This window comes from Notolabrus celidotus, chromosome 7, assembly GCF_009762535.1.
Source record: "Notolabrus celidotus isolate fNotCel1 chromosome 7, fNotCel1.pri, whole genome shotgun sequence".
NCBI lineage: Eukaryota > Metazoa > Chordata > Actinopteri > Labriformes > Labridae > Notolabrus > Notolabrus celidotus.
The window spans coordinates 24,590,017-24,615,189 of NC_048278.1; the positions used below are offsets into that span (position 1 = coordinate 24,590,017).

Here is a 25,173-nt window from a genome sequence, read left to right on the forward strand (position 1 = left end):
GCAGACATATTAGTTGCCTAAATGACATATTTGCCAGTTGATGTGGAACAGCATCAACAAAAGAGCCTTTTGAACTAAATATACTGCTTCTGTGAAAGTAGAATTTGTCCTTGGTGGCTAGGAGGTAGCAGATGAATAGATTCAGATACTGTTTTTTTTGTGCTGTTGCTGTTGTGTACACTCATGAATAGCACATAAGATTCCTCAAAAAAAAAAAGAGATAAGAACAAAACAAATATAATTGTATTTCCTGGGGAGGGGGAAAAAATGCTTCTTGGAGATGTTTAAAAGGCTCCCCACCCTCTTTGGGCGTGCAGAGAGGAAATAATGTGCTGGCTGCTTTCTGATTATCATATAATTCCATCTGCACAAACAGAACAAAACAACAAAGCAGCGACAAGAATCCTTCTGCCCCACACTTATTTGCTCCTCTGTCCTCCTGGGTGTGATGAGAAAGGAGAAGCAATGTGTCATTATCTTCATCAACAAACTAAGAGGCACACTGCTGTTCAGGCAGTGATATACTTTAATGTTTACACAAGCAGAAGAGGAAAGTTATAAATTACTGTCATCAAACTCCATACTAAATCTATCTCAATTGACCAACTGTTGGGTTTTAATTGCATAAACCCAGCGTGACTATACAGCGAACTGACACACACACACACACACACACACACACACACACACACACACACACACACACACACACACACACACACACAAACACAGTACTGTGAATGCTGCAGTCCCAAAGGCTTACACATGTGCAGAAACACAAAAACACACACTGTACAAGACTCTGGTCTGGCTGGCAAACTCATCAGTGGCTCAGTTAGCCATGGAAAATAGCTGCCTTTACACACTCACACTTATACACACATATATACACAAGCCAACAAGCATCAGCACTTTCCACCAGTGCCTCTCAAAGGAAACCATTACACTGCAGAAACCCGCGGGAAGCCAGGCAGAAAGGGGATTTTCTCAAGCACTTTTCTGCGCTCTCTCTCTCTCTCTCAGAAAAGAAAGAAAAAACTAACTAACACTAAGCTACTTTTGCCGAAGAGGAAAGAAAGATTACAGTCAGCCAAGCGTCTAATTCACCTGTGACCCAGTAATTCATTTGGCTGATAATCTGCTATTGCAGGTGACACTAACAATCAGCGATATGATGGGTAGAGAGGAGAGGGAGGGTTAGGGGAGGAATGGGGTTGGGCTGATTGGTGGTGGAGATATTTGATTAAATTCTTAAAATGAATAATGCATTATGAAATTGATCCGGACAAATCCCACCTTGAAGAGATTGGAGTGGGATTATACCGGGAGGGGTTTTGGAGAGGTTATGACAAAGGGGAGGTTTCCTGGAAAGGTGCACTCCAGCATCAAGTGGTTACCTGCTGCTTGATAAGACAATTTGCAAAGCTTCATTCATATGCATGTCAGGCTGCCCGCTGGTGGAACACACTGTGAGACACATGCACTGTAATAGATTATGTGAGACTTAGCCTGGATGTTGTACTGCACATGTCCATAACCTTTTCTCTCTTTTTTTTTTTTGGTATTAATGATATCCTAATGTAAAGCTGAATACATCAGAATATCAGTTTTATCCTAATGGAATAAGTTATCTGTTTCTGTTTGTTTCAAGAGTTAAGTAGATATTGCTCTCATTTCTTTGCAGTAAATATGAATCTGGAGCAACAACTGTGATTAAAATAGTTCTGGTCACATCAAAGTCACCCAATTTTTCGGCCAATTAATCTGAAGACCTGAATTTGTTGAGCTGAGGTGACGCAAGCAGACAGCTGGAAACAACACCTGTCACTCAGGGAAGACATGTCTGCCCTTGATCATTACTGTGAAATGTTTTGGCCTTCAAGAAGATTAAATAGGTGTGTTACATAAATATTCATGCCTTGTACAGTTGTAATGTGTAAGTACCATAGAGACCAAAACCATTCTTCCCAAAATGACAGTAATATGTTTTGTCTACACTTTAGTGCAGCCCACGTAGCTCCCATAATACTCTTATACCCAGATGACTTGATTCAGAAAACAGAGATAAAGTTGTATATGTAGGCTGTGACTGGTTAAACTGAGAAATAATCACTCAACTGTAGCAGTGCGTAACCAGCACAGGCATGTGGAAGGTAACCTGCAAGGAGGACTGAAAGCTTGTGGTGCTAGCTCTGCTAACCTCAGCCACACTTGGTAAAACAAATTTTACATCCTCTACCCATCGACTCTGTGATCGATTGTTTAGCCATGTTAGATATATTGTGCTCAGCTTTGAGTGTTGCCATATCTTCAGACTAGCCGGTAAAGAGTAATTCAAAGGAAATCAGACGCTTTGAAACTCAATTCTTTAAAGTTGAACACTTCACAATCCGTGCTTTATGGGACTTGACTCACTTTTTGAACAAGGCCCCAGTGACCATTCAGAGAACTGCAGTTTTTGGAATTTAGGAGTGGAGTCAAACTGGTCAGTTTACAGTTTAAATGCCAATCTAGGTTAATCTGCAACTGAAACACAGCTTCAATTATTGATGATAGATAGATAAATAGATAGATAGATAGATAGATAGATAGATAGATAGATAGATAGATAGATAGATAGATAGATAGATAGATAGATAGATAGATAGATAGATAGATAGATAGATAGATAGATAGATAGATAGATAGATAGATAGCATTTTGTTCAGAAGTGCTATGGCAGACAGGACAAAGCTCCTGCCAAACCTGGCTTGTCTGCATCTCATCTAACTCTGAGTATAACAATGAATATGCATGTTTCCCAAATAATTGTAGAATTTCATTACATTTTCTCTTCTTACTGTAATTCTCTCCATACTTTCAGCACGATTTTATATCTTCACTTATATTCATATGCAGGACCTTTTTGTGAAAACACCCATTCATGGAAACATATGTGCACAAACATTGTCGATTCTCTTTCTCATCTTTGTTTCCACATACTTTTGAATTTGTCATGTTGTTAGGTGTTTGTGGGGGTTTTTTTTGGTTCTTGTGAGAAATCTAAATTTAAGTCCAAATCCAATTACAAGTGAAAACAGGTTTTTTCCAGTGTTACAAATGAACCACTGTAAATTCTAATTAAAAAACACTAAATTCATTGGCACTGAACTCACCATCTAAAGCTCCCCTGTAATACTTGTGCATAAATAAACTGTTTACAAGCCTCTTTCACTTGTGTTAGCTTGTGGCTCTCCCCTGGAAAGAAAGGGCGTCTCCTCATGGCAGCAGCGGCGGGCATCTGCTCAGCAGTTTTTATAAGTAATTAGCTTCACTGCTTAGATTTAGCTGGTTGCCTTTAATGAGCGTGCACTATTCCAACAACTATTTTCATGAATGACTGCATGCCGCCTCACAACAAAACCTAGAGTGCACTTAATTTCCAACAATAGTAAATATTCATTGGCACAATGAGTCACTTTATTGAAGAATATGTCACGGGGGGGGGGGGGGGGGCGCATGTGGGAAAACAAAGTAATTATCTGCTGCCTTCCAACGGTAAACGGGAGTTTCAAGTATTGTCATCCAATGAAAATGATATCGTTACATGTCAGTAGCACTTCAGTGGCTCAGGCTTTGAACAAAGATAGGAATAGTTTCTATAATATTATGATTTAGAATTCTTTCATATTCTTCCAGCCAACATGTATCCTTGTTAACAGCCAATCCATGGGGCCTCTCAGGCACCATAAGAGACATATGTAGTGTTAACCTGACATGGCAGAGTGAGTGCTCCGACGTCAATAAAACACTACTAGAGTGTTTAAACTTTCCATTCTCTGGGGTCAGGGACCATTAATCTCCCTCAATTGTCATCTGTCTGGCTTCAACTCTTTTTATAAGTGCGCTTAACTTAACAGGATTTTTTCGTTTTAATATAAAAGGGAAGCAGAGCTGTTCTTTCAAAGCTTTGAAGGCAATCTCACCTTGTCAGTGTGTAATTTCATGTTAAAGAAGCACTATAATTCATTATGATCACCCAAATGTATCAGACTTATAAAAGGCAAATCCCATTCAGTTCTGGAGCTTTGCCATAAACTGTATATACTGAGGCCATAATATTAAAAGCTGCCACGGTTTCTTAAATGATGGGGTTGATGCACAGACTGTGGTCACAAACAAGGCACACTTTACCGCTCTAATATCAGCATATCAGCCATACACTTTCCACAAAACTAGCCTAAACTAATCCATAAAAAGTCCTTTCTCTTTGCAGTGATGTGGCTCGAGCACTGAAAGCAAATTTCTCATCCAGAGTTGTTTTATTGCAGCATCAGTAAAAGCATTGCCAATTATCATACAATGCAAAGCATGTTGCTCTATCTCTTATAGCCTGATGTTTTATTCTCTCACTTTAGCCTGTAATGGAGCATGAAATGCTGAGACCACTGGTGACAGCTTATAGGAGAAGTGTTAAAAACTAAATCAGAGGCTCAGTAATCAAGTGAATAATACCCGTGGATGTCAAAGCACAGACATTTCAAATGAAAAAAAATAGTTTGAAATCAATGTGAATTTATGAAAGAGGATTTCTGAAGACACTCTGCAATCCCTGATGGGTGCAGAGCAGATAAAAGAGAGGCAACAAGAGGATTTAGAGAGGCAACTGGAGGTTCACAGAAGCGTAATAGTGCAATCCATCAAATGCACTCTTTGTTGCCTGCCTGGCTGGAATGTGAAATTAAATGCACATAAATGAACATAATTTAAGGCCTCTTGGAATGGGCAGAATGTGAGAATGGCAAAAGTGGAACTTCTGTGCACTCTATATCATATCATAACCACTGAGGCTGCTGCATTGAAAGCGAGGGTGTTACTACACATCATACTGCAGCTGTGTGCTGAAAATTAAGAGTTTCTCACACACACACACACGCACACACACACACACACACACACACACACACACACACACACACACACACACACACACACACACACACACACACACACACACACAAGTGATGCCAGTGGCCACCCCTCAACTTCCTACTGTTTTGATTGTTCCCTCTCTGTGCGCTTACTTGCCAATGTCATGATTGACAAACGTCAAAGCTGTCAGCATCCGTGGAGCTCACTCTTCTCTGTTGTGACTGGCAGAGTCACACCTCCGCTAACTTTTCACTGAATTTTTCAGTGGAACTCATTATGCACACGCTGACATCATTAACCTGGAGCTATCTTTGACTGACTTATTCTTGGATTATTGCACACCCCTTTCTTGTCACAGCCTGGCATACTCTACATTGTTTCCTTAACATTGTTATTCTTGGGAAAGCTGCCAATTAAATCTCTTTACATAGCAGGGTAAGCACCCAAATGCACCAATGGAGCTTCCCAGTGGCCATCGGATCAGATTTGTGTAGAGGTTGTGGCGAAGGAGGCAGAGCGGGTCAGCCATTCATCACAAGGTTGGTGATTGTAGCCGCTTCAGGAAGACAGTGAACCGCAGCTTGATCCCAGTGACTGTCATTGAATGGGTGACTGAGAAGCAAATTGGAAAGCACTTTGTCCATTAAGGTGGTACCGCACTATCTAAGTGGAATTTAAGTGGAGTCCATTTGCCATTTATGGTTGTATCGGGCAGCCTATAGTGTGAGAGTACGTCACTGTTCGTCTGCACGAATCAGTCTTTTTAGAGACCAAAGTGAATAAAAAATTTTAAAAATAGAATATATATTTAGCAATACTTTTAATAAGATGGTGTCTTAATTGTGATAAGGAGTTACACAAAAAAGGTTGCTATGAGATGAAAATGACAATGATTTTATTCAAGAAGAGGCCTTAAATATTCTTGCATTTTCCAGGAACTAAAATAAGTACATGTCTTAATTAATAAGGCAAGAAACAGTGGTATGTATTGACGTTTCTGACATTTTGAGTTGACATTATACTAATTGGATGAGAAAGTATGCTTCCATTGGCATGGCATGCATCCATTAGAGAAGTGGATCTAACACTAAAATAGGAGGAAATGGTTTTATGCTGCTCATAGCTAAAGTTACAGCATCGTTAAAATCTCTCACATTTTCTGTCTGGCAAGTCTGCCAGCGAGCAGAGCGAGGACAAGAGAGAGGTCACCAGTTTGAATAATTTTAGTATTTGAGACTTGAACAGCAGTACTTTTCAGCACTTGTGACATTGGCTGACATTGGCACAATGATGGTGAGGGAAGCAAAGTGGCCATCAGACAAGAGACAGTCCTTATCTGAAGACTGTTACTCTCGTAGGTTATCACTGCTCAGCTGTCCACCCAATCACTACCAAGACCTTTCTTGGATATCTCTGAGATTGGTTCTTGTAAAAGTGTGTGTATGTGTGTGTGTGGGAAGTGAGTGAGTGAGTGTGTATATGTGTGTGTGTGTGTGTGTGTGTGTGTGTGTGTGTGTGTGTGTGTGTGTGTGTGTGTGTGTGTGTGTGTGTGTGTTAGGAGTGAGTGTGTGTGTGTGTTCTCCAGCTCTCTCACTGTCTGCTTCCTTTCCCTGTTTGCTTCCATCTTCCAACCCCCCTCTGCTTTTCTGGCAGTAAACTTGTGCACTTACAGAAAATTCCCACCATATTGACACTCATCCAAGCTAAAAGCAAGTGGCTGTGCCAGAAATATGTCAAGTCACCGCCTTTTACACATCATGATTATTGACAGGGCAGGATTAACTGAGGCAGGGATTCTCCATACTTCAGCAGTTCATAATTGGAGCGACAATTCACCGTGGAACAGTGGCTGCTCATACCGCCTCCTGAGATGTAGCTAATATCTGCCAGTCAAACACTTCCTAAATCAGGTAGACAGCAGAGTGAGAGAATCAGCAACTATCACAAAGATGAAATATTATAATTGGTATTGAAAAGTAAGGGTTTTGATTCCATTCTTTGTAATGTCACATCAGTTTAAATCTAGACACTATTTAGTTCTCATTTTTGACATAGTGTTTTTGTTAAATTAATTTTTTTAGTTATGTTTTATTTTGTCTTTGCCAAGGAAATACAGAAGTGAGATAATTTAACAGCTCTAAAATGTATGATGACAGAGGGTGTCTCTTAGTGTGTCAGTATTTTGATGTAGAAAATTGAGATAAAGCTGTATGTAGGCTGTCTTGTTAGACCTGGACCAGATCAATGCATAACCAGCACAGGAATGTAGATGTTAACCTGAAAGAAGGCTGCTGAAGGCTGATAGTGCCAGTTCTGCTGATGTTGGTCACACCCCGCATCATTTGACATAGTTTACCTGCCGACCCTGAGATCCATTGTTTGGCTGTGTCTTACCATTTGACTTGTCGGCTAGTTTTAATTTACATTTTCGTTTGCCTGGCAAGGACATTAGTTGCTTCAGAACATCCCTTTATGAAACATAGATGCAGTAGCTGACATGCAATATTAGCAAACATGATTGCATTATCAATATTTTTGATTTTTTTGAGAAAGTTCAGGAAAGTCAAACTTTTTTGAATGGTAGATTCCCCAACACAGGTAATATAAGAAATTAAGCTATATATAAAAGCTATTCCTTAGCTGCAAAGTTTTTCCAATGTTAATGAGAAACATAAAATGTTGAATATTCTGCTCAAGCTAGCTTTGCATTGAAAGCATTTCATTGATTTTCTCAGTGTCAGTGTAGCTCAGTCACTCGGCACAGGAGCAGGCACCCCATGTACAGAGGCTACAGTCCTTGTTGCGCTGCTCACAGGATTGATTCCTGGTCCCAGCATGATTTGAAGCATGCCATCCCTCCTCTCTCTCCCCATATTTTCTGTCTCTCTTTAGCTGTCCTATTAAACAAAGGCAAAAAAGGCCAAAAAGAACCCTTGAAAATATATATCAATTTACTTTGCTAATCTCTGGGTAGAAAGACATTTAAGTGCTAATGATCAATAATTCAGCTGCACTAACAAACCAAGAGTGGATTACAAACACACCTTGAACAAGGGCAGCTGGGGTAATATGCATGCTAACAGGCAGCTCACTTTGTTAAATGTAGCTAAATAGTTAATATGTATTCTTATCTACAATACCAGCATGTGTGTGATGGTTATTCAGATTGGCACAGGGTTGTAAAATCTTATTTGGTGTCTTGCTTGACTTTATGCTGACACACTGCGTATTTATTAAATAATTAAAAATGCTTTAAAATCGTACAAAAAGCTCTGAAGAGGCCAGGCTGTCATTTTCAAGGGGGACACTGAAAAAAAATCAGACAATACCTCAAACTACCTTTGGCTTGGCAGCCCTCTCATACAACCTCTATCCAATTTTCTCAGAGTATGTGCGTGTGTGTCTGTGTATTTGTGTGTGTGTGTGTGTGTGTGTGTGTGTGTGTGTGTGTGTGTGTGTGTGTGTGTGTGTGTGTGTGTGTGGGTGTGTGTGTGACAAACAGGTCTGCAGTTTGAGATGGAATTTTGATCACCTCTTCCTCCATTGCCCTCTGAATCAAAGATATTTTGCTCTATCCCTTTCGTGCAGATAGTGTGTGTATTAGTAAATGTGTAGATGTGTATTTGTTTGTGTGACTGTGTGTGTGTGATCATCAGGTTGCTTCCGGCAGCAAGAGGATGAAATGGCCATTATCGTGGCACAGTAAAAAAAAACCTCTGCTTGTGTTTTATTTGATTGAATACATTTTATTGCAGCTTTATGGAAATGGCCGGACATGCGCCGTTTTCCTGCTTCACTCAGATGAGGTCTTTTGTTTGTCACACTGCGCTGCACAGCACAGCACAGAAAGCAATCAAAATTCCTCACCATGGCCGGTAATAGGAATGCAAACCGATAACTGCATTACACGTTCATCCCAGATTGCAGAGAGCAAAGGCAGGATAAATGAGGCTGTGATTAGAGAGAAGAGCTCTTCCAGAGGCAGCTGTGCTCTCCTTCCATACCGCGAGAACACTCAGTAATAGGTTTGCACTGACAACAAACCACAGGTCTGTCATTAGAGGGGTGTCTTGAGGCCTCCTCACTGAGGTAAGTGAGCAGAAACCTGATGCACCCAGCACCCATGGATAAACTTATTTACCTCTTTCATATGCTCTTCACTGAAAAACCTACTTTATCTACTACATCCTTACTCAAATTAACTTCTGATAACTTTGAAGACAGTGACCATCTTCTAAGAGCCTTAAATTGTTTGTCTGACTTCATCTTCCACTCCTCTCTCCTCCCGTCTCTCTCTGAATGCATTCATGTATATTTCTCATTGTTCACGTCACTATTTTTGTGCTCCCTCATCCTGCAGGTCTCTGTGGATTGTTGTTGTAGACCGCCTGCTGCCGTGGACCTGCTTGACTCAAACTGACATAATTATTATCTTCAGTCGTACTTCTGTGATTACTATCATGTTTGTCGCTTACTGTATATTAGTCACATTTCTACTATTATTATTGGGATTTCTATTAACAGTCTTTATTATGTTCTGTTATTGATGATGCTCTCTTTCTTCTGTCTGTCTGTACAATATTTTCTGTCAGTCTGTCTCCCTATCTATTTGTCTGTCTTGTCCTTTTCCATCAGTCTTTCGCCCTGATGCCACCATATAACCCTCATAAACAACCCAGAACAACAGCTGAGTGGACTATTTCTAAATACTTTAAATATCTGTCACAGCTACGACAAAGTCAGACTCCAAATAAGCAATTTGTTAACATTTACCACAAAAAAGTTTAACAATGAGCTCCAGGTTAACCAGCATAAAGGAGTTCAATTAGTTATTTTTTCTTTAGAAATTACCACACACATGTACGGGACACACAGACCACAGAAAATGAAAATTCCTCCCAGATCTCTTTATTACTTTCTCTACCCATCCAGGTTTTGTTAAAAGATGAGTCCAGTTCTGTTTATCTTTGCCACTGTTGCCATGGGCTCATGGTGGAGTAAGTTGGGTCTCTGTGAGTAATAAAACAAAGTCTGGAGTCTGGAGTCTGGAGTCTGGAGTCTGGAGTCTGGACCTGCTCTACATCAAGTGTCCACAGATTACTTTTTGTTATGAGTTGGTACAATGTCAAGAATAATGGCAGATTGATCTCTTCTGTGTTAACTTAAGCTTTTTTTCTAGTTTCAATCTGTCTCATCATTCATCTGTTTCCTATTGATTTCATTAGCATTTTAAATTTCGTATTCATTGGTCATGCAAGGAGAAGTGAGTTTAAGAATGGAAATATGGGTGTTATGTGCAAGCACATGATGACTGATTGACTCAACCTCTAATGCAAAGCTTTTTTACATTTAAGTCTCTCGTCTTTTTAATAATTGAATCATCATTTTGTGCTTTTTAGCAAGACGGATAAATACAGCTTTACTTCTTCATTAAAACAACGTTTGAAACCAATCCGTCAGACTTTCAGCTATCTTTTTCTGAGTCATTATGATCACAGATGTGGCTCAGTCTTTGATTAAGTAGCTCTCAATGGAGTGATCTCTTTTCAGCCAGAGGTAATTCTTCTTTCTTCAGTGATCAGAATGCGAGCTGAAAGGGTATTTTCTGTGCCTTGGGATCATTCAAAGTGCAGTTGCAGGTAAGACATCAGTGACAAAGTAAGGCTAGCCTGTCATCCTTTGACAAGCAGGGCTTGAGGGTGGGATCACTTACACCTGAGAAATATCTAACCCTGTCGTACTCCTTCTCACACCTTCACTCCCTCACTTATCGTCCTCTCAGCCTCCGCGCGTGTTCTCAAATATTCATGACCGAGCAGCCAGTGTCATCTTAGAATATCTAAATGGGAAGCCCAAGGCGTTGGGAAATCATCCGCCTATGAAATTCTCCACGAATGTTAAAGCAGTCATCTATAAACCTTGCTCCATCAGTTCCCTCCCCCTCATGTTACAGTATCCTCCCTTCTTATTTCCACTCCAAAACTTGTATGCTAAATTGTCGCTGTGGCATATCAGAAAAAATGGGATATTTACTAAGTTTTCTTTTTTTTTTCATACATATTCAGTGGTTACCATGTGTGCTATCTGTTTTCCATTGCAGTGAATCAGCTCGTGGCACAACATCTGCTGCTGAAGCCAAGAGTGATACGTAAAAGTTTTGACAGCTGAATTTTTTTAAACACACACTCGCACACGCAAATAGGGCAAATCCACTCTCTCTCTCTCTCTCTCTCTCTCTCTCTCTCTCTCTCTCTCTCTCTCTCTCTCTCTCTCTCTCTCTCTCTCTCTCTCTCTCTCTCTCTCTCTCTCTCTCTCTCTAAAAAAAAAAAGCAATATTAAATGACTGAGGCTTGGTTGAGTGATTCTCAATCTGCCTCTTTTAAGCAGCCCCGGGCTGATGCATTGTGCCAGCTCATGTTTCGGGTCATGCATGTGTCACTTGAAGAGTCTCTAATGAGAGCCAGACAAGAGCCCTGTGCCTGGCCCAGCGGAGCTGAAAATGTAATAGCCAGCCACAGCATGATACTACTGGTGACTGAGAAAAGAAAGACTCTCAAGAATTGGCTGCTGCATGATGTCTACCTGAAGAAATAAAGTGGAGACTTCTTGCAAGTTTTTTTTTAAATTACTTAAAAAAAAACTTCATACAACTAATCAATTTTATTCAATACTTGCAGAAAGTTGTGATTCAACTCTTTTAAAACTTCCTTTATTGACAGTGATGGGTGGCACTGAGTGAAGAAGGCTGGACAGGACCTGTCCTGTCTGGCTCCTGGTTGGGCCTTAAGCTCTGGACACCATGATAGACTGGATCGCCTAACAGTGACGGCCTTGACAGGCTGACAGGAGCTACTGAGAATTATCAGTCAAAGACAGACAGAGAGTGAGGGAGAGCAGGGAAGGCATTTCAAATTGCTAATTCGAAAGCAACTTACAAAAGAAAAAAATCACCTCAGTGCACAAAACCATGGTAATAAGCAGCACCTACTATGAACGTTGTCTTGTTTTAATGAAGCCATATTATCACGGTGAATTTAGTTGGTAAATATTTGAATATTAAAATATCTCAAATATCTCTGGATGCACTGCTGGGTACGATACTGCCTGGCCTCGTACTCACTGTGTTTAGTGGTCGGTAAAATCTCAGGTGGCAGCTCACTACACAACACAAGAAATACTCCCAGGAAGGAGGCGGGCAATGAACAGAGAGTTTATACAGCGTTTAGTTCGCATGGGTGTTGTTCAACATGAATATTCAACGCACACCTCAGAATAAACCATTGTGTTCCCATTTCAAGCAAATTTCATCTGGGAGTATGTTGCAAGGCTGAATTCAGAGAGGTAAATGACTACAGAGCAGACACATGAGTTAATACCACAACTCAAGTAAGCAAATAACGTGTGTGCTGTATGATACAACTCAAACTATAGTTAAAGTAAAATATGTTTCGTTATTTTGCAAAAAGCCTTCAGGAGTAAGAAAAGGAAAGGACCAGAGAAACAACTTCTTGTCCCTTTGAAGTGCATGCATTGCTGTTGGCACACTGTAATGATGTGTGTCCTATTAATCATTTACGAGAATTTGTCAACAGTCTTGAATGCTGGGTTCAGTAATTTGTTGGAATTGGATGCAATGGAGCGGCAAACTTTGGGAATTCGGAACCACTTTGTTTGTTTTTTTTTTGCAAATTTGGCAAACTAGTCCATCCTGGTGTAACACTGCACAATCCAGATAAGAAGCCAAGGCATGTTGAATACAATAAAAAAGTTGAATAAATATATTATCAGCAGGTGGAGTTTTTATTAACCTCAAATCAGCTTCTGCTTTTGACTTTTATTACCCAGAGACACAAGTGCAGGCTTAAAGGTACATTGTCTCCAGGAGGAGCAGAGTCACATGGTGCATTGAAGTTATAAAAATTAGGGCACAACAAGACCAGAGGATTGACCTGCAGGAATGTAAATCTCAGGAGGGTAGGTTTACTGGGAATTCTGGATGACAAGCAATACTCTGCTCTATAATCTCATTGACATGCACTGAATACTTGATCAATTATCACAAGGAAAGGGCGCTTGGAGTTGCTTCAAGAAAAATGTCCTGAGGTGTTTAAAAGAGCTCAGGGTACATCCTAAACATACTTCCTGTACTGCATATGATTTCACTTTATAAAAATGTGAAGAGTGATTTATTAGCCTGGTGTTTCGTAAAAGATGGAAGTGTGTCTACATGCAGTATTTCAGTTAAGCATGATTTAAAATGTTAACCAAACCTACCTCCTCCCTCCCACCTACTTCCCTCTCTGACTGTCTAAATGAAATAAAATCCTGGTTCACCCGCAACTTTCTAAAATTAAACAGTAATAAAACCAAGGTTCTCCTCATGGGCACAAAATTCACCATTTCCAAGCTCAACAGTTTTTCATTTACCATCGACAACTCCTCAGTTTCCCCCTCCCACCAGGTTAAAAGTCTGGGTGTCATCCTTGACAGCACACTATCATTTCAATCCCACATCAATAATGTCACTCGGTCTGAATATTTCCATCTAAGTAACATCGCCCACCTCCGCCCGTCCCTCACACCCAACAGCACTGCCATACTCGTTCACACCCTGGTCACTACACACATTGATTACTGCAATTCCCTCCTCTTTGGTCTCCCTCTCAAATCCATCCATAAACTCCAACTGGTCCAGACTGGTTACCGGTCAAGACCCGCATCGATTACAAGATTCTGCTTCCTCCATAACCTTGCTCCTCCATACCTCTCTGAACTTCTGCATATCAACACACTCAGCCGCACTCTCAGGTCTTCTTCTTCCATTCACCTCACTACACCACCCGCCCATTTAACCACCATGGGGTCTAGAGCCTTCAGCCGGTCTGCCCCCCGCCTCTGGAACTCCCTCCCACCTGACATCCGTAACATCGACTCTCTTTCCATTTTCAAATCACATTTCAAGACACATCTTTTTAAACTGTCATATTCACTCTGATTACACCTCTTCACTGCACTGTATTTGATCCTGTTCATTTTATTTGTATCTTAATTGCACTGTATCATGCCTTGTTGATTTTATCAGCTTAATTTTGATATTGTTTTTTACACTCTGCCCTGTACGGTGACCTTGAGTGCTAAGAAAGGTGCCTTTATAAATAAAATGCATTATTATGTGAAAAAAAAAGGAGAGAAAGAAGCTCTTCATTAGATCCATTTCCTTTGACAACCAACTCAAATTAGTTATACAATGGCAATTAATGTGCACTCCAATGTACACTTAAAGTCACCATAGCTTTTGAACAGCAGTCATAATACCTGGGTTTGGGAAGAGAAAATGTTCCTGTGCAAGTAGAAAACAACATTTTCAGTACAAAACAAACAATGCACAAACCCTGCACCCTGGTGCTGCAGATTTATTTAAAGCTACAAAGCGACTGAGCTTTTAGACTGGAAGTGCAAAAAAAAGTCCTTATGACAATGCAACCATGCTTGTGCTACAGCTGGCTTTGAGCCAACAGATAATCATGTGCACCTACTCCCCACCGCTACAGTATAATGGAGTCCTTACTCATCGTAAAGCTCATGAATGTTTCATCAGAAGTTATGCCAGATTAAGATTTTGGCATCCACGGCTGAGTGGATAGCTTGATTAAGATCATGCAAACACCCACACTGAAGAGTCGGTTTCAAATGTCTGAATCAGAGAGCCCGACCAATTCAGGAGTCTGTGCCTGGCTCACTTTCACATTCCCACTGATGTGCCGGCTGGTTTTCCCAAGAGATCAACGCCAAGGAACAGCTGCCATGCTCAGATCCTCATCGAGGGTTTTGCACCCTGTGACTTCAAAACTCAAGGCAAAGGTCTTGGTCTAAGATGGACTTGAATGAATGATTACAAGGATGGTGCCATGTTTACTGCCGGCCGTAAATCAGCATACAACCCTTTGGAGCTCTGAATGTGTTGGATAAATTTAAAGATAATGAGATGCCTCTGAATACTTCTCTCAGCTATTTCATGTTCATTCCCTGTAAAGTTGAAAGCTTAGCGCCGCAAAGCCAAAAGTTGAAAGAGGGCTGCTTCACGCTGGCTATGAGCACATCCTCATCATTAACTTTCTTGCACACAAACAACATGCAAACATTCGCGAAGACAGACAGACAGACAGACAGAAAGACAACAACAGTTTACTCACTGATTCCTGGCTCTTGTCTTTTGCATCATACACAGTCAGCTTGACTAGTGTCTCCGGGCTAGCAGGATACTCTGAAGGGAAGGTCACCCCCGTCAGAAACAGTGGGTCTTTGTTCGCCTGTCAGACAGAGGGACAGCACAGAAACAGGTTGAGATACTTTATGTGTGTGTGCATGCGTGTGTGAAGCCTTGTGCAAGTTTGTGCTGCAACACACGTGTTCATGAAAAAATCAGGAAGCCAGAGGGAGAAAAGATGGGAGGGAGGGAGAGCGACTTTGGTGGGTAAATGAACGAACAGCTGGGCTCAGTCTGTCCTCCTCCTCCTCCTGGCGTTTTCTCCCTCTTCCTCTCTCCTCCCCTGCTGCTTCTCCTGGGCACAAAAAAGGGAGTAGATAGAGCTCTTCCTGGTGGGCCTACCTGCAGCTCTGGAACAACTACAGTCTCCCTACTGAAACTACAGGCCAGGAGCAACAAATGTTGACAGGTAGGTTGGCACAATGGCTGAGGACAGAATTAATCCAGTGCTCCCAGCAGCCAGTGCTCGGTCTACAAACAGACCAGAAGGCTGCATGGCGTTAGCTAATATTCACTCACAACTTTCCTGGAATCACAATACCCAGTCATCACTTCTGTGCCCCCTGAACTGCAGGGCTTGTTTCTGTCATGGCCTGCAGAGACTTTGCTTTCATTACACTCTAAAAATGTCCACCTCAACAAGGGTGTTTCTGGTGTTTTTCTGTAGATGTAAAACCCTCTCTAAGATCGCTGCAGTGTCAGCTGAGTGAGGACCTGTGAGACAGTTGTTTCATCTGTTGGGAGGAATTTCTTTTCAACTAAGAGCATCACAAAATAAGGAAGGTTTCTCTGCCAGTATCTCAAAAATAGCTGCCAGTTTAGGAAACAGTCTGAAAAAAAGGACATTTTCTGACAGTGTCAAGGTAACAGCATTTGTTCCATGCGACACAGGAGACTGATGCAGAGGCAAAGCTGCAAAAAAATGAATGAAGTTCAATCTTCCTAACTGAATATGTTATGAATGTATGTGTATTTAGATACATGTTATGCCATCTGAGAAGATTGAAATGGCTTCTAACATGATTGTGTAAAGGCAAAAGAAAATCCACCTAAATCAAACTCAACAAATAATGAAGTTTTATTTTACTGTGAGTAAAACATCACAAACCTTTACACAAAGAGAGAAATGTTTTGTACCAAGAGCTGAAGTTGCTTTTCTAAGATGGGCCAAGGAATGTTTAGCCAATTGGTTTTGTATTTTTGAACCATTTCAAAGCACTGAGTGTTTACAGTGGGGACTTCCTCTTCCTCTGCTCCCCTCTGATGGGCGTCTTTAGAATGCAGCCCTCTGGGACGCTGGGGGGACAGGCTGGGGAGCGTTAATGAGACTGACACAGACAGACTGGCAGACATGTATGAATGTATGGGCACACCCAGTAGTTAAAAAAATACATGAGCAATGACACTAAGGCTGGTAAAAACAAACAAATAAATACTAAATACCATGGTAGATATTTATTGAAAACTTACAGTACATTTATTGTACTCATGGTGGGTAACCATGACAAACCATCACAAGTCAAATATTCTAACAGGTATTCAGAGTAATTTCATATCATGTTGAATTGAACTCAACATTGGAAAGTGAAGTTGTAAGGTCATTCAAGGTCAGTTTCGAACTAAATTTCCTTTGAGGTATAAATTTAAGCAGAAACATGTATTAGATGTTATTATAACATCAAAATGTCTCTTAAAGTCAATGAAATAATTTAGCATTTTGAATAAACCTTTCATATCAAATAGAGCACAATAAAGGCACAGTACACGTAGGTCAAAGATAACTGCTCAATATTAGATTTTTGACAATATTCAGACACTTTCAAACTCATCCTGATACCAATACACTGCACAATCTGGAATATAGGTTGCACAGCTAAAAGCCTTAGTGTGTTTTTGAGGGGCTCCAAGGGGGTAAAAGGTTTAGACTGTGTTCCTGCATGAAGACTGCCACTGTGTTAAGCAACACACAGTTTCTATGCAGACGTGTAGTTCTTCTAGTGCCATCTGTTATCACCACCCTGTCAGCTATGCTTATGGTAGTCGAGCTTAACCTTTGATAGCATTGAAAGACCCACTGCCTGTGACCAATTCACAGAGGCTTGTGGTATCCCCCATCACCGGTCACTTGTCTTTGGAGTCTTTCAATCAAACTACTACTCCATTAGGCCTATTGACTTCATAGTCCACCATCGTTTTCTTTAAGTGTATGATATTTAATCTAATGAATGAGTTTAAAGAAGAGGCACCACTACTGGTTAGCTTTGCTACATATCCAGCATGCCTTGCACACACATTGAATCCACTGGGCAGTGCTGACAAGCCTTGAATTTGATGTCCAAATATCAGGGGTAAGCTAATATGACAAGAGAGGTCCATTTCTGTATGACTGAAGACATAGCATTGCAGTACAGGTAAAGCTACATTTGAGAAGTATTGGCCTCCCGAAGCTCACATCTTCTTCCACACCAAAAGGTTAGTCACTGTGAGTAATTACATCAACTATTTTTTTGTTAAGCTCCGCTAGCTTAGCTTTTTTGTTACAACTGAAGTAAGAGGCTGCTGGTAGGTTTTTGCTCGGGCAGACACTTTTTCGTGAACTCCTGGTGCTGTTCAGGATGGTTCTTCAGATGTTTGTACTGTTAAAGAAGTATTGTTTTGCTCCTCCTTGCATCACCTGTGCTTCAACAGCATTGCTAAGGCTTAGCTATGTTATATATTCTGTTTATAAATATGTTTCAACACTTCAAAATACTTCCATACATCCAACATGTTGCAGCTTGTTGTTGGTGCCAGTCATCATGTGCCTACCTATTAAGTGCGTCACCTTTGCGGAGCAAAAATCTTCATTATTGCCGATATTGTTAATTCACTTTTTAAGCTTTTATCTGCCAATGTCAATATTGTGCAGATTATGTTGTGAAACACTAACCTGACTTAGATAGAGTTGTGGTTTAAAGTATTTTCATAGGTCTCAATCTGTTTAATAATTACATAACTTAAATGCTATCTGTTATCTGTTTTGTTAAATAAAGACAAAGAGAACCCACTGCTGAACGGTTAATCAGCGTAACTGAAGCTCAGGTAGGATTGAAACAGCAATAAGCCAACACTCCTGTATCACACGAGGTAGAGCCAAAGCATCCTAAAAAAAAAAGCAGTGTACAAAACACACAAAGGTAGAATTATGTGTTCAACTGCACACACTCACTCACACACACAAAGCGGCAACACACAGACCCACCTCCTCACCACTCCACTAACCCCACTGATCCTGCAGAAATCTTCCACTGGCTGACGGAGGGGAAACTAAACAAGTCTGTAGCTTCTTGTTTCAGCCTCTGCAGACAGGGTAATACCAGCTCTGATGCCCGGTGCCACTTTGCCGCCCCAGCCGAGCAGCTTTGTGGTTTGTGTGCACTAACATCTTTAAACACACAGCCCCAATTCAGCACAGTGGATACACTCTCTCTCTCTCTCCCTCTCTCTCTCTCACACACACACACACACACACATGCACACAAACACACACACACAGGAACTACTGCTGTGCTTTGAGCTCAGTGCTAATCTGGATGTATATCACTACTGTACACTGACAAACAGACAGACAGCCATTGTACTAAAGAATGTGCAGGTACATACACACATAACCTCTCACACCTCCCTCACTGGCACACTGAATAGGCCTCATTCAGACTTACCAGCATGTTTGGCAGCCTCAGAAGCGGCTGAATCTTCTTACTGATGGGCTGAGATGAGCTAAAGTGCTAAGCCTGTCTCCATTTACACAAAGACATAAGCTGGTCTGTCATACAAGTGGTCAACATATGCTATGGCAGGCTGCTGTGGCGCTCTTGCCTTTTTGTCCATTCCAGTTGCAGACATCAGTGAAACGGCTAATTAAGCACATTAGAGGGTGTGTGCGATGATTGGGTTGGGGGGAAGTAGGAGTTTCTACTGAGTCTCTTTTTCTCCCTCACTTGACCACTTATAATTACACACACACACACACACACACACACACACACACACACACACACACACACACACACACACACACACACACACACACACACACACACACACACAGACTGGTCTTTCTGGACTGGTTCCAGATAGGGGGGTCTCCGCTTCACTAGAAATGACATCAAAGGGCCATTTTTTATCCCTTTGGCTTTGCATGACGTCAAATCCCCCTCGAGTACCGCCACTCCAGGGACCATCGCTCATGTTTGAGGAAGGGGGATTTTCCTGCGAGATACCAGATAGCTATTTCTTTGTCTCGCAAGCTTCAAATACAATTTGTCGAAGATGTTTCCTATTGCACTTTAAAGAGATTTAGAGGGCGTTAGACTTTCTACTTAAGTTGTCACTGCTCCTTTCTGTTTTACCAACACTAGATTAAGATACAGAGCCCACTCTGAGACTATCACTTGCTCTGTGGAGATTAAAAAAAGGGGTCTGTCTTCTGAGGGGACAATGAACTGTGCCCCAGTATGACTATAAACTGTCTGATCATGTTTATGGTGCACTTCTAAAGAAATTAGTCAGAAAAAGTGGTCCTTTGTCGATTTGCTCGGACGGGAAAAACACAAGGCCTGCTCAAAACAGTGTTGCTAGATTTGCCAAATTGGGGCCTAAAATCTGCACAGTAATCCACATAGTAGTTTCTAATTTGATATGTTTAGACAGAGTGAAGCTTCTACAAGACCTTTATGATAGAGCTGACCTTATAATAATATGGGTGGGGAAAAAAGCTAATCCTCAAGATTGAATTGGTATTTGGTTTAGTCTGTCATCAATGATCAGTGAACTCAGAACGTGGAGGGGACGGCTCATTAGAGTATGTCTGCCAAACTTTTCTCCAGGAGAAACAACCGTAATGTGGCTAAAAATAAACCAGAGCTTAGACAGCGCTTTTTAGCTGTCTAATTGGACCACCGGAACAGGATTGGGTGGAAGATAAAGAGGATGGCCGAGACCTGCACTTCTTGAGTGTCCTGGGATAACCTTGTTTTTATGATTTAGTGCTAAATGAAATGTTTTATCCTTTTCAATGAATGTTTACCCTTGTATCTGTTTTTGATTTACGTAAATAAACAAACTGCTGTTTTTACTGCAACACTAAGTAGTTGTTTTTCAAGGATCTTTATCTTTAATTTTTCTTTCTTCACATTGGAGAATAAAAGTATGCTAATTAATGTTAGTATTCATATTAAGTCTTTTAAGCATACATTATTTTGTTACTTGCTCAGACTGATCTGACACCATTCTTTGAACACAGGATAACACACCGTCTTTAAAGCCTCTGTGAGGAGTTTCTGACGGGTTATGAAACAGATCGAAATTAACACTGACGCCTCTTTAAGACCTGAAAAGGCCACCAAGACCATCAAGGGAAAGATTGACAATTTCTACATGGTAATTTTAAATACCTGTGACCACTGTAAGGGGTAGGTGTCAGATGACACGATTAACATGCTGCCGAAATAGCCTTGCCTTATTTTACTTTTTACCATTGATAGAATGGACATCACTTCATTTCCACATATTGTGAAGCCAAAGGTGCTCACATATTGCGTTGCTGCTACCAAGGCATATGCAGAAGCAACCTGGCTGGTAGCATCGTGGGACTGACATCACAACTGTTACGCTAACCAAAACATGCTTTAAACTGACAAAAGATGGCCGATCCCGTCATGTGGGGACAGTCCACTGCAGAACTTTGGTAAATTGAATGACTCTTAGTGTTTGATGAAGTTTTCTATATCCGTTCCTCCTTTCCTCTACCAATCTGGTACATAACACTACTGGAGTCCGTATTTGTTATAACAGCTGTCAATCATGATGTCACACACACTTTTTAAAATTAAGTAACTGGTTGAAACTAGATTTCTCTTAAAAATGAGCACTTGGACATAAATCAGCATGACAAGAACTAACTACAACAGAAACCATGTTTGAGGAAAATTTGACATGTATTTTATTTCAAAGTTTGAATAATGTTACACAACAAATATTCACAGTGAGTGAAACATTTCACTGCTGCATGATGACTTTTTCTTTTAAGAAAAGTTTTACTTGCGTCAAAAACTGTTACAGACGCATATAGTTCTTACCAGGAGCTTTAAGCACAGTAGAAGTTATGAATTCCAGTTATATTCAGGGTCAGTCAGCAGGTTTGTGAAAATGACTGCTACCCTCCTGTAGCATACTCTGTATCTGTTCAACTTTGACTTTTCAGTAGATAACACAAGTAGAGGTATTTTTAAATTATTGCACTAAAGGCCTGATCCTACATGATTCAATTCTAGTTTTTTTTTTTTATTATTTAACCTCTGTCCAGTGACTCATGGGAAATACTAGAAAGGGTTGAGTAGCAGCTGGTATGATCCATCACTGATCTCTTAAATTAAACCCTTGTATCAAATATCATGGATGCCATATTTTAAAAAAAACCTACAAGAAGGACTCATGCTAAAGCTTTAATACGACAAAGACTGGAGTCAGTGTCGAGCAAAGCCGGCGGCAGCTGTTGAGATCTGGCATCCTGAGAATGTGACAAACAGGAGAAACACAGGTGGCAGTCAGACAGTCTTCAGATTTATCCTAGACACACACTGGGGTTCTGCGGCACACACGTATACACACACACAAACGCCAAGGACCTCCTTTGGCCACACAGGTTAATGACCATCTGTTAATGGGCATGTTGGATGTTTATGTATGAGTGGGAAACACTGCAGTTACTGCTGTCCTTACAAGTCACCTCTGATTCTTAAAAAAAACCCACTTTCACTTCATTTAAAGAAAGATTCAAAGCCACATCGATTTTTTTTAATGCTTTGCTGCTTCTGAGGCAGAATTACACGACTGTAGCTGAAGTGATTTCTGCCTGAAGTGTTCAGTGTACTTGTGGATGTTAAAGTAGGGATCATCACTTTTATTTCACTCTTCAGACTAATAAAATGAATATATGGCAGAGAAACTCCTCAGACTATGTTAACTGATACCTCTTATACTATTGCAAACCCCTCTGTTATAACAGACTCGTAAAAATGACAGAAAATGAGCACATACCCTGTTTTTGCGAAGTCGAAAGCACTCCATATCCTCAGCTTCAAATCCTGAACATTACAGCCATGAAATCAAAACTCCAGCGACTCTCTGAGTGTCTGCAGAGCCGGCTGAGCCAGCATACGCTATCCTACCACATCCTGTGTTTCTACTCACACACACATGCTCTCTCTCTCTCTCTCTCTCTCTCTCTCACACACACATACACACACACACATGACTGTTCATCTGACGGGACTGAGGGGAAAAGCAGATGAAATGAAGTCTTTGAAAGCGAGTTATGCTAATTCGGCTTCACTGGATGAGCAGGAAAGTAATGTGTGTCAGGAAACTTTGTGCTCATGTGAGGGAAGAAAAAAAAGTATGTGTGTGTGTGTGTGTGTGTGTTCATACATGTGTGTTAGTGGGTGTTTCACAGTGGGACAGGGGGCAGCTGCTGGCGCCCCAAAAATACTTGTGTGGCTGTTGCAAAAGAAACAGCAATGTCACAGTGAAGGTGATAAAGGGAGCATTTAAAGAGGTCAAAGAGCACAAAAACACTCTCACTGCGAGAATCTTCTGCACAATTAAACCAACCAGAGATAATACTTAAGAGTCACACACGACTCCTTTAAATGTTTGGACTCAACTGTCACAGGAAAGGGAAAGTTTACTCTCATTGTCTGTTCCACATGGATGAGTCAGATGTGGGGAAAAAAGGTTGAGAAGAAAAAGAGGGCAGACAGAGATGGAGAGAACGACGACGCAGATTCAGTGACCCGCAGAAAAAGCAAAACAACAAACATCAAAGGTCAGAGAGAGGCAGAGGAGGATGGGTCACGTGTGTCAGCCTATGTGTGTGCGCGCATGTGTGTGCGTGTGCGCGCGCGCGTGTGTGTGTGTGTGTGTGTGTGTGTGTGTGTGTGTGTATGTGTGTGTGTGTGTGTGTGTGTGTGTGTGTGTGTGTGTGTGTGTGTGTGTGTGTGTGTGTGAGTGTGTGTTTGTGTGTGTGTTTGTGTGTGTGTTTGTGTGACTGTGTGTGGCCTTACCTCCACTATCTCTGTGCAGGTCTGAGAGACAAGGTGCTGCTTGTGGGTATCTATGACAGCCACCTGGACCAGAGCATTGGGCTTTCTGTCTCTGCAGGCCACTAGATCCTTACAAGCTGAGAGAGAGAGAGAGAGAGAGAGAGAGAGAGAGAGAGAGAGAGAGAGAGAGAGAGAGATAGAGAGAGAGAGCAGGAGAAAAAATGAGAGAAAGGGAGGAGAAGAAGGGGGATGAAAAACCAAGGTTAGAGGGGGAGATAATCGTTTAACAGAGATGCAAATCACACACTGACACAGGGTCACAAACAAAGAACGTGACAACACAAGTAAGATGAACGCGGTTTAATTGACAAAGAAGAAGAAAACACTTAAAGTAGGGGTGTATAAATATCACCTGTCAGATTATATGTCACAGGCAAAGAGGGGCATACGAGTGTCATAAATTATGTTTGTTGTTTGGCAATGTACATCCTTTGATTTATTGTTCACCAATGATTTCCGTATTCTGAGCCTGATCTGTCTCCCCTGTACCTGAGTACCCTTTTCTCTGCAGTGCCTCTTTGTTTTCCCCTGATACTATGCTGGTTCATGTTCAACCTTTGCCTCTAGTATGGATGTGTTTGCAGGGCCTGCGTTAATGTGAAGTATATATGGACAGTGTTAAACCTATATGAACTAAGGGAACCCCTAATCTCATAATTTAAGTTTATTTTGTTATGTTTTCTTGTTCAGCTGTAGTGAGGTATTTCTGTTGTACAGAAACAGCTTTAATATGTTTGTTGTATAACTGATCATGTAGTCTGGATGCAGGATATTGTCAAAGAGTGAGTCAGAATAACGGGTTGAACGGACAGTTGTTGCATAGTGATTCAATGAGAAAGAGCATTTAGCACATGGATCATTCAGTAGACTCTAGTTGCCTAATAATATGCAGCCACAATAAGCTGGTGTGCTCAGGTTTGGGTAATCCAAGAAGTCAGAGGAAGTTTATCTACCTAATGCACCTTGAGGTCCCTTTTGTGTCAAAGTGATCCTTATATTTTTTGTGAATAACACTTTGGATGTTTGATTCTTGCTTGCTTGTCATGGACTCGTTCACCGTAACACTTTTGGTTGGAATTTATATTTAGAAATATTTAGAGAGAGATTGTTACTCAGCCCCACAGGAGGACAGGAAGACTTTCTTCTAGGAAACTGATGCTTCCTGGTTACTAACAAGATAACACTTATCAGAACCAAACTGAAGAATTTTCCTTGAGAAGCACTGCTTTCATATAGCACTATATATAATCCTTGTTTTATGATTTATGCAAAGTCAGATATAAAGTAGCAATGTTTCACTTTTAGGCAACTCAAACAGCAATTAATCAGCTTCATTAGTCCTGAAGTATTTTAAGATGTTTGTGCAGCTTTGAGAAGGGAAAATTCTTCCATGTTTTTTTTCAGCCGACCTTTTATCTAATAAATGACACCATATGGTGCAGAATTTTTGTATTAATGAACATTTGTTTACTCTGGTGTACAGTAATGACAAATTTGTGCTCAGTAATCTCCTTGGCTATTTTCCAAAAGCTGATTTCTACCCACCCAGCACGATTCTGGCATGCAGACAGAAATTGATCCGCTCGCAATGCCTGGTCAGTTTCACACACCACTCTGCATGACCGGAAAAAACAAGTCTGGATAATATCTGATTATATCAGTCAATGGGTGAAATTTCATTATAATAACAGCAAGGGCAGAAGATTTCTTCTTGGTGTGAAGCTTCATTTGCTTTTGCTTTGAATTTAATGTCTAAGCAACTCAACAGCAACTGGAGATGGAAGAGTTTCTTATGTGAGTCATTTTAAAAAGAACTGAAGAGTCGGAAGAAAGTAGGTAAAAGAAATGAGG

General features: G+C 40.9%; 1 protein-coding gene across 9 annotated transcripts in view; it reads right to left on the minus strand.

The window, feature by feature from the left end:
- Window positions 1–25,173, minus strand: part of inpp4b (inositol polyphosphate-4-phosphatase type II B) — a 341,040-nt gene that overhangs the window by 119,851 nt on the left and 196,016 nt on the right. For 7 of the 9 annotated variants that reach the window (XM_034687455.1, XM_034687454.1, XM_034687461.1 and 4 more), the window contains 2 exons: window positions 23,284–23,399; window positions 15,105–15,221 (listed from right to left, as the gene is read on the minus strand). The exons of 1 other annotated variant lie outside the window; for it this stretch is intronic. In XM_034687455.1, the coding sequence (XP_034543346.1) occupies window positions 15,105–15,221; window positions 23,284–23,399 (233 nt within the window). The remainder of the gene's footprint in view (window positions 1–15,104; window positions 15,222–23,283; window positions 23,400–25,173) is intronic. One more of the 9 variants, XM_034687460.1, reaches the window with a different exon arrangement.